Raw genomic sequence first — 9,886 nt, forward strand, 5'->3', positions numbered from 1 at the left:
CTACCCACATGGTTTCCACTCGTAGACACCTCCGCTCTCTCTCTCCGCCACTGATCTTTCTTCCTCTGTTACCTCTATCCTCCCTACACCTGAATCTTTCTCTCTCCTAGCCCCTGACACTGCTACTGATCTTCTTCTCTCTACCCTCTCCTCTTCTCTGGACAATCTCTGTCCCCTCACCTCCATGCCTGCACGCCCAACTCCACCTGCCCCTTGGCTGACCGACTCAGTACGTACTGACAGACGGAGCCTGAGAGTGGCAGAGCACAAATGGAGAAAAGGCAAACTCCCAGAGGACCTTCTCAACTTCCAGTTTCTTCTTTCCACTTTCTCCTCCTCCCTGTCTGCTGCTAAGGCTGCCTTCTATCTCTCCAAAACCCTATCCTCTAACGCTAATCCTAAGAAACTCTTTGAAACCTTCTCTAGACTTCTTCAACCTCCACCTCCTCCTCCTCCTACTTCCTCCCTTCTCCCTGATGACTTTGCTAACTTCTTTGACAAGAAGGTAAATTACATCAGATCCTCCTTTTCTCACCAACCGGTTAGTGCTGCTTGCACTATCCCACGCTCTACACCCTCCTTCTCCTCTCCACATCCCACCCTATCCCACCTCACTCCCCTCTCCCCCGACGAGGTTCTAAACCTCATCACATCCAGTCGCCCCACCACATGCTCCCTTGACCCGGTCCCCTCCCCTCTTCTTCAGTCTATAGCACCTGAACTCCTTCCCTTTCTAACCGACCTCACCAACACCTCCCTCCAGGCAGGATGCTTTCCATCTGCCTTCGGTACTGCTAGAGTCACCCCCCTTCTCAAGAAACCATCACTTAACCCCTCTGACGTCAAAAACTACAGACCAGTTTCCCTTCTACCCTTTCTATCCAAAACTTTCAAACGTGCTGTCTTTAACCAACTTTCTTTGTACATCCACCAGAACAACCTCCTGGACCCCAACCAGTCTGGGTTCAAGGTGGGTCACTGAACAGAGACGGCCCTCCTTGCAGTGACAGAATTGCTGCACTCTGCGAGAGCAAACACTCTGTCCTCTGTCCTGATACTCCTGGACCTGTCAGTTGCGTTCGACACAGTGAACGACCAAATCCTCCTCTCTACCCTCGAGGGGCTGGGTGTCACAGGCTCTGCACTCTCAATGTTTGCAACCTATCTGACAGGTCGCTCCTACCAGGTGACATGGAGGGGATCTGTGTCAGAGCCTCGCAGACTGACTACAGGCGTTCCACAGGGTTCGGTTCTGGGTCCTCTCCTTTTCTCACTGTACACAACATCCCTGGGTTCTGTTATTCGCTCGCATGACTTCTCTTACCATTGTTATGCTGATGGCACCCAGCTGATCTTGTCCTTCCCTCCCTCTGACACACAAGTAGAGACATGCATTGCTGCGTGCTTGACTGACATCTCGGAGTGGATGGTGACACACCCCCTGAAGCTCAATCTGGACAAGACAGAGCTGATGTTCCTCCCGGGAAAGGTTGCCCGCACCGAGACCTGGCTATCACCATTGTCAACACTGTGGTGACGCCAACACAGACTGCGAGGAATCTGGGTGTGATCCTGGATGACCAACTGTCGTTTGCTGCAAACGTTGCATCGGTTGCTCGCTCGTGCAGATTTCTCCTCTATAACATCAGGAGGATTCGCCCATTCCTCACCGACGAGATGGCACAGGTGCTCATCCAGGCTCTGGTCATCTCCTGGCTGGACTATGGCAATTCCCTCCTTGCCGGCGCCCCGGCATCGGCCATCAGACCTCTGGAGCTTGTTCAGAAAGCTGCAGCTCGTCTGGTGTTCAACCGCCCTAAGTTCTCCCACACAACTCCCCTTCTCATGTCCCTACACTGGCTCCCAGTAGCTGCTCGCATCCAGTTTAAGACTCTGGTGCTAGCCTACAGGGCAGTGAAAGGAACAGCTCCTTCCTATCTCCAGGCCATGGTCAAGCCCTACACCCCCGCCCGACCACTTCGCTCTGCCGCCTCGGGACGCCTGGTTGCCCCGTCGCTCAGAGGCCCTTGCTGTCGATCGACCCGGTCACGGCTCTTTTCTGTCCTGGCCCCACAGTGGTGGAATGAACTCCCCACTGATGTCAGGACAGCGGAGTCGCTGCCCATCTTTCAGCGAAGGTTGAAAACTCACCTCTTCAAGAACTACTATCCTGTTTCTTGCTCTTAGCACTTATCGTATTTACTCATTAAAAAAAATCTCTTTCTTGCGCTTTTACTTTAGCACTGGTTTTGCTCTTAGATGTGTGTTTAGAGAGAAGATGCACTTATGACCTCTGATGACTAGTAGTTCTCCTGATTTCCGACGTTAAATGCACCTATTGTAAGTCGCTTTGAATAAGAGCGTTGGCTAAATGACTGTAATGTAATGTAATATCAAGAACAATGATTTATCTCACTTAACTGATGAGTCTGAGGTAGAGTAACAGCACCTCTGCAAAAATAGGGTTGTCTAAGCTACTGGATGAATGCGGTGTAAAATTTGGATTTTGAGACTCCTCAATTGACAAAGGTGTTCTGTGGCCAGCAGGGGGCTTCGGAGTGACTCATTTAGTGTATGTTATGTGACGTTCAAATCATGAAATAAATCAAAATCTCTCCACTGTTTCTGTCAGCTCACAGAGCTTCTGCACTCCTGGGGCGAGAGAAGAGAAGCTCGTCTGTTGTAAGAAGCTCATGTGTTGTAAGAAGCAGTTTACTGTTGGGTTTGTTTTGAGATGAGCTTCGAGGGGGTCCAAACCAACTGATCACTTCCCTGACCATAGCCACATTAGTGAAGTGATTCGTCGGTCACTGTGGTGTTCTCCTATTTTACATAGGATGATTGACTTCAAGCAAAATGTAAACTGACACCAGATTAACAGTGTTTTTTGTTAACTTAACAAACTGAACTAAAATCCCTCTTAACACGTGAGCTCAAATACATTGGATACAGACCCATGCATCAGACACATTGCGAAAATCAAAGGTGAACATCGGTGTCATTTGTAAGATAGTTTCTAAATCCATCCATCCATTATCCAAACTGCTTATCCTGCTCTCAGGGTCGTGGAATGCTGGAGCCTATCCCAGCAGTTACTGGGTGGCAGGTGGGGAGACGCCCTGGACAGGCCACCAGTCTATCACAGGGCCCACACAGACACACACACACACACACACACACACACACACACACACACACACACACACACACACACACACCCCTAGGGACAATTTAGTGCAGCCGATTCACCTGACTTGCATGTCTTTGGACTGTGGGAAGAAACCAGAGACCCTGGAGGAAACCCACACAGACACGGGGAGAACATGCAAACTTCACACAGAGGATGACCAGGGATGACCCCCAAGGTTGGACTACCCCAAGGCGCAAACCCAGGACCTTCTTGCTGTGAGGCGACTGCGCTAACCACAGCACCACTGTGCCGTCCACAGTGTATTTATATATTTATATAAATATATTTAGTTTATATATAAATGGATATATCTAAATATATTCATCCATCCATCCATTATCTTAACCACTTATCCTGCTCTCAGGGATGCTGGAGCCTATTCCAGCAGTCATTGGATGGCAGGGTAGGAGACACCCTGGTTAGGCCACCAGGCCATCACAGAGCTGACACACAAACACACACATACCTAGAGACAATTTAGTATGGCCAAATCACCTGACCTAAATGTCTTTGGACTGTGGGAGGAAACCGGAGCCCCCGGAGGAAACCCACACAGACAACATGCAAACTCCACACAGAGGACGACACAGGATGACCCACCAAGGTTGGACTACCTCGGGGCTCGAACCCAGGACCTTCTTGCTGTGAGGCGACCGTGCTAACCACTGCGCCGCCGTCCCGCCCAAATATATTCATATTATATATAATATATATTTAGTTTCTAAACTATATATATATTATACATATAGTTTCTAAATATATCATTAAAAATTCTATATAATAAAATGCATTCGCTGATTGTTCGGTGTATTCTTATTAGGTCTATTTAAAAACATCTATTCACCATCACTCAGCAAATATATTGCCATCCATCCCATGCACATGTAAGTAAGACAGTTTTAACCAGTTGTTATTGAGCAGATTGGCAGCTGGATGACCAACAATGTGACAATGATGCCTTCCAAAGGCCTCTTGAGTGTTCATCAAAACAAAGGTCAACGTCCAGCTCCACTCGTACCTCAGCGTGGTATTGAGTGCACAGCTTTGTTCTTGAGACTCCTCAATTGACAAAGGTGTTCTGTGGCCAGTAGGGGGCTCCGGAGTGACAGTGAAGCGCACAGCATGTCCATACAGTATGCTGATTTGGCTTAACCCGGGAGCTAAACTGTGTATTGCATGGGCACAGAGCCAATGCATTAGATTAGCATGAGAATGGTGTGTTAGTGCAGTGTGTTCTGTTATAAAAGAGGAGGCCTCTGTATTTCATTTCTGAAACACTACGGCTCATGATCTTTCACCCCATGCTTCAGCACATCCTGTGATCCTAAACTGTTGCCTTGCTTTGTCCTTTTCCTCTTCTTCTCCATTTCCTATTCATCCTCATACTTTCCTTGTCTTCTTTCAGTTTCTTTACCCTTCTTTCGAGAAGCATCTTGGTTCTGGCAGGAAGTGAGGACAGTATGGAGAATAACCACATCTTCCTATACTTCGCCTATGGCAGCAACCTACTGAAGGAGAGGCTTCAACTGAAGAACCCGTCTGCAACAATCCACTGTGTGGCCAGGCTCAAGGTACGATTTGTTATCAGAAGTGCACAAGTTCTTCTAATGTATTATGAGAAATACACACACACACACACACACACACACACACACACACACACACACACACACACACACACACACACACACACACACACACACACACACACACACACAGAGTCTCCTATTTTTTCTCTCCCTACTTTTCTTCCCAGGATTACAAATTGGTGTTTGGGAATCACAGGGGCCTGGCCAGTGACAGGTGGCATGGGGGTGTGGCAACCATCGAGCCCAGCCCAGGTGATGAGGTGTGGGGCGTGGTGTGGAGGATGAACATGTCTGATCTGGAGTCTCTAGACAGGTAAGCAAATCCACATTGTCTTATATGATTGTCTCGTTCATGATATTTGGACAAGCATCTACTGTAGCTGAATGTGTGTGTGTGTGTGTGTGTGTGTGTGTGTGTGTGTGTGTGTGTGTGTGTGTGTGTGTGTGTGTCCATGTGCAGTCAGGAGAATGTAAGAATAGGAGCCTACAGTCCTCTGGAAGTGTCCGTGAAAATGCGAGGTCAGGAGCTCAGCTGTCGCACATACATCATGAACAGCTGTGTGTATGCCCCACCATCTCCACAGTACCTGAAGGTAACACTGCTGTCGTCTTCACTGTTCACCTGCTCAAGGTATTCCTGTACCATTTACTTTAGTTACTTGCTGCTGGTAATGAAAGAGCAGCTCATCCAAAAAATTGCTGAAATGGATGAAATTAGTTTGAATTAAAGAGAAGAAAAAAGATCAGTAAGTACACATTATTGACAGTAGGGATGACAGCCTAGACATCATCATCAGTTTGAATGTGTGTCTGTCTGTGTGGTGGGGAACACAACAGTTGTGGTGCTTTTTTTCTGGTGTTTGCCTTTGCACCGAAATTGCTTTGTTTTCCATGGACAATGGGGAATCAGCGTCAACTAGGTCATGGGTCTTTTACTCTTTTCACTCCCACTTCACTCCCTGAAGCATCTGGAATATACATTTCTGCTCTGCAGCATAGACAGAGGTTTCATGACTTAATTAAACACATTTATTATATAATTATTTGGGCAAAACAGCCAAGTCACATCATCCTATCCATCCCATAAGCTCACACATATGACAGCATGTCAGCTGAAAGGCCAGATGGTTCTTCTCAACATCTGAGAGCTCCACATAAAACACAGTGTTGAGGGGAAACAGCTGGCATGTGTGATTGTGTGTTGTGTTGTGTTGTGTTGCATTGTGTGGCTTTGTGTTGCGTTGTGTTGTGTTGTGTTATGTGGCTTTGTGTTGTGTTGTGTTGCTTTGTGTTGTGTTGTGTGGCTTTATGTTGTGTTGCATTGCATTGTGTTGAATTGTGTGGCTTTATGTTGGGTTCTGTTGCGTTGCGTTGGTTGTGTTGCGTTGGGTTGTGTTGCGTTGCGTTGTGTGCTTTGCATTGCATTGCATTGCGTTGTTTTGGGTTGTGATGTGTTGTGTTGTTTTGGGTTTTGTTGTGTTGTGTTGCGTTGTGTGGCTTTGTGTTGGGTTGTATTGCATTGCGTTGCGTTGCATTGTGTGCTTTGGGTTGCGTTGCATTGTGTTGTGTTGTGTTGCGTTGTGTTGTACTGTGTTGCATTGTGTGGCTTTGTGTAGGGTTGTGTTGTGTGGCTTTGTGTTGCATTGTGTTGTGTTGTGTTGTGTAGCTTTGTGCTGTGTTGCGTGGCTTTGTGTTGTGTTCTGTTGTGTTGCGTTGTGTTGCATTGCATTGCATTGCGTTGTGTTGTGTTGTGTTTTGTTGTGTTGTGTTGTGTTGCTTTGCATTGTGTTGCATTGTGTTACATTGTGTTGTGTTGTGTTGTGTTGTGTTGCATTTTGTTTTATTATGTTGTGTGACTTTGTGTTGTACTGTGTTGTGTTGTGTGGCTTCGTGTTTTGTTGTGATGTGTTATGTGGTTTGTGTTGTGTTGCATTGTGTTGTGTTGCATTGTGTGGCTTTGTGTTGGGTTGTGTTGCATTGCGTTGTGTTGTGTTGCGTTGCATTGTGTGCTTTTGGTTGCGTTGCATTGTGTTGCATTGCATTGTGTTGTGTTGTGTTGCGTTATGTTGTATTGTGTTGCGTTGTGTGGCTTTGTGTAGTGTTGTGTTGTGTTGTGTGGCTTTGTTGTGTTGTGTGGCTTTGTGTTGCATTGTGTTGTGTTGTGTTGCGTGGCTTTGTGTTGTGTTCTGTTGTGTTGCGTTGTGTTGCCTTGCATTGCGTTGTGTTGTGTTGTGTTGCGTTGCGTTGTGTTGCTTTGCATTGCATTGTGTTACATTGTGTTGTGTTGCATTGCGTTGTGTTGTGTTGCGTTTTGTTTTATTGTGTTGTGTGACTTTGTGTTTTACTGTGTTGTGTTGTGTGGCTTTGTGTTTTGTTGTGATGTGTTATGTGGTTTGTGTTGTGTGGCGTTGTGTTGTGATGTGTTAAGTGGTTTGTGTTGTGTTGTGTGGCTTTGTGTTGTGTTGTGCTGTGTTGCATTGTGTGGCTCTGTGTAGTGTTGTGTTGTGTTGTGTGACTGTGTTGTGTTGTCTTGCATTGTGTTGTATTGCGTTGTGTGGCTTTGTGTTGCTTTGTCTTGTGTGGCTTTGTATTGTGTTGTGTGGCTTTGTGTTGTGTTGCGTTGTGTGGCTTCATGTTGTGTTGTGTTCTGTTGGGTTGTGTTGCTTTGGGTTGTGTTGCATTGTGTTGTGTTGCGTTGCATTGTGTGGCTTTTTGTGTTGTGTTTTGTGGCTTTTATGTTGTGTGGCTTTGTGTTGCGTTGCATTGTGTTGTGTTGTGTGGCGTTGTGTTGTGTTGTGTGGCTGTGTTGTGTTGCATTGCGTTGCGTTGTGTTTTGTTGTGTGGCTTTGTGTTGTGTCGTGTGTTGTGTTGTGTTGTATTGTATTGTGTGGCTTTGTTTTGGGTTGTGTTGTGTTGTGTGAGAGTCGCCCTGTTCAGCCAGATGCATTGTTCCCTCTGTGAAGTTGTGGCTGTGTGTATGTTGTGTGTACAACGTCCTATCAATATGTATACCAAAGGTGTAACCAACGTAATTAGATGTTTTACAGAATTTTCAGTCATGTTCAGATGTAATACATAGTAGTTGGTCCTTTACCAGAGGCGTTGAATCAAGTGCAACTGGACTTGGTTTATATCCGTGAAGACGTTTTGCCTCTCATCCAAGAGGCTTCCTCAGTTCTTGCCTTTCTGGCTAGACCAAGCTAGTCTGACTGGCTGGTGATGAGACTCAGAATTTATCCTCTAGGAGTCGTTGTCAGAGCTATTGATATGCGTGGCTCTTTGTGTCCCGATGTTTATCAACGCCCGTCGCTAACAGAGCCATAGATATGAATGGCTCTTTGTGTACCGATGTTTGGCCGCGCCCGTCGTTATCGGAGCTATTGATATGCATTTGTTTAGCAGCGACGGTCGTTGGGGTTGTTAGTTTCGACTTCATTATTCAGTGGTCATGAGAGTCGTTGGAGCCATTAGTGACCGACTGTTGTTCTTGGAGGCTAGGCTTCTTGAGTCTCCTGGGTAGAGATGATCTTGATTCAACTCCTTTGGATAACCATGACCGGATGAATGAGAACATTCACAGACTACTTGGTAGGTTAAATGTCCTCTTGTAGAAAGATCAACAGGCTACATTTTAACTTGTGGCTTAAATCACGACTGGTAATATGACCAATGTTGTTGTGTTGCAAGGTGATTGTGATGGGGGCAGAGCAGAATGGCTTACCAAAACACTACCAGGACAAACTGAGAGCTATCAAGACCAACAAGTATGGAGGCCCTCTGCCAGTGATGGCTGAGTTGGAACAGGCCATGAAAAGAGCAAAGGAGCGAGCCAACCACCATTCTGATGTCTGATAATGAACCAAAGACCTCAAGCTACATGAGCAGAGTGACTGAAGCAGCACACTAAGCCTGACACTGCAGCAAGTTACCTAACGCTACGTACTCTGCATCACTGTACTATGCTAAGCCCCATTCCATGCAATCTGTATGATTTTACACTTGTATCAACATAGTTTTCCTTGATAAATGCTCCAGACACAGTATGACACCTGAAAGGAGCAGCAGCATGTAGAGTCCATGTGAGGATGTTAACCTACCTGTTGCCAAACTCCTCCATGACTGTTCCAGTGTGTCATCTCTTGTTCTCACACTTGTTGAGAGTATCCGACGAGTCCCATGTGTATGTCTAAAAGTCATATTGGAAAGTAAACAGTGTTGAGTTTCACATGTGAAAATGACATCTGTCATCTATCAGAGCTGAATGTGAGGTTGGATATGTTTGCCTAAGAGGCACCGCTGCTTGTTTTGTGTCTTTTTACACGGCCTGTATTCAAATATCACTTCTTTCAAGCTTTACCTCATTATGCCCTGTTATCTCATTGTTATCTTGACTTTTTCCAAGACGTGTTCCAGGGAAACACATATTCAACACATGCAAACATTTTTAAGTCAAAGTAAAAGTTGAAAGTGCAGAGAAATAAAAACAGTATAACTTGAATCTGCCTTACACATTGTGTCACATAATATGTCTATCGTACAGCATTTACTGTCTGTATTTGTATATTTGACTTATATGCATGAAATGACAGCAATGATAAATAAGAAGTACAAATAGGGGGTAAAAAAAGGAGTTAAAAAGCTGAAAAACAAAATCCACTGAACTGTTGAGACTCCATTTGACACATTAGCAAGATGAGGTGATCATATTCTTACCTCTTTAACCTCAAGGCAACTCTGTAATTCCTCACCTTCATATCAATAATAATAATAATAATCCATCCATCCATCCATGATCCAAACCGCTTATCCTGCTCAGGGTCGTGGGGATGCTGGAGCCTACCCCAGCAGTCACTCGGTGGCAGGCAGGGAGACACCCTGTACAGGCCACCAGTCCATCACAGGGCTATATAGAGTGGTGCTTGAAAGTTTGTGAACCCTTTAGAATTTTCTACATTTCTGCATATACTATGTGACCTAAAACATCATCAGATTTTAACACAAGTCCTAAAAGTAGACAAACAGAACCCAATTAAACAAATGAGACACAAATATTATACTTGGTCCTTTATTTATTGAGGAAAATTATCCAATATTACGTATCTGTGAG

At 45.5% G+C, this 9,886-nt stretch overlaps 1 protein-coding gene across 1 annotated transcript; it reads left to right on the forward strand.

The window, feature by feature from the left end:
* Positions 1-333: 333 nt before the first annotated feature.
* ggctb (gamma-glutamylcyclotransferase b) lies at positions 334-8,631 on the forward strand. Its single transcript, XM_056286992.1, has 5 exons — positions 334-342; positions 4,645-4,761; positions 4,947-5,092; positions 5,240-5,372; positions 8,467-8,631. Exons 2-5 carry the CDS (start codon positions 4,651-4,653, stop codon positions 8,629-8,631), a joined length of 555 nt encoding a protein of 184 aa, XP_056142967.1. The 5' UTR covers positions 334-342; positions 4,645-4,650.
* The last annotated feature ends 1,255 nt before the right edge of the window (positions 8,632-9,886 follow it).

The sequence above is a fragment of the Lampris incognitus genome, chromosome 9, assembly GCF_029633865.1.
Source record: "Lampris incognitus isolate fLamInc1 chromosome 9, fLamInc1.hap2, whole genome shotgun sequence".
In the NCBI taxonomy this organism is placed as follows: domain Eukaryota; kingdom Metazoa; phylum Chordata; class Actinopteri; order Lampriformes; family Lampridae; genus Lampris; species Lampris incognitus.

Excerpts from the sequence above, each read along its gene's own strand:
- ggctb (XM_056286992.1), top strand. The coding sequence starts at position 4,651 with ATGGAGAATAACCACATCTTCCTATACTTCGCCTATGGCAGCAACCTA. Across the intron at positions 5,093-5,239 it reads GATCTGGAGTCTCTAGACAG|TCAGGAGAATGTAAGAATAG; the intron begins GTAAGCAAATCC and ends GTCCATGTGCAG. Across the intron at positions 5,373-8,466 it reads CATCTCCACAGTACCTGAAG|GTGATTGTGATGGGGGCAGA; the intron begins GTAACACTGCTG and ends TTGTGTTGCAAG.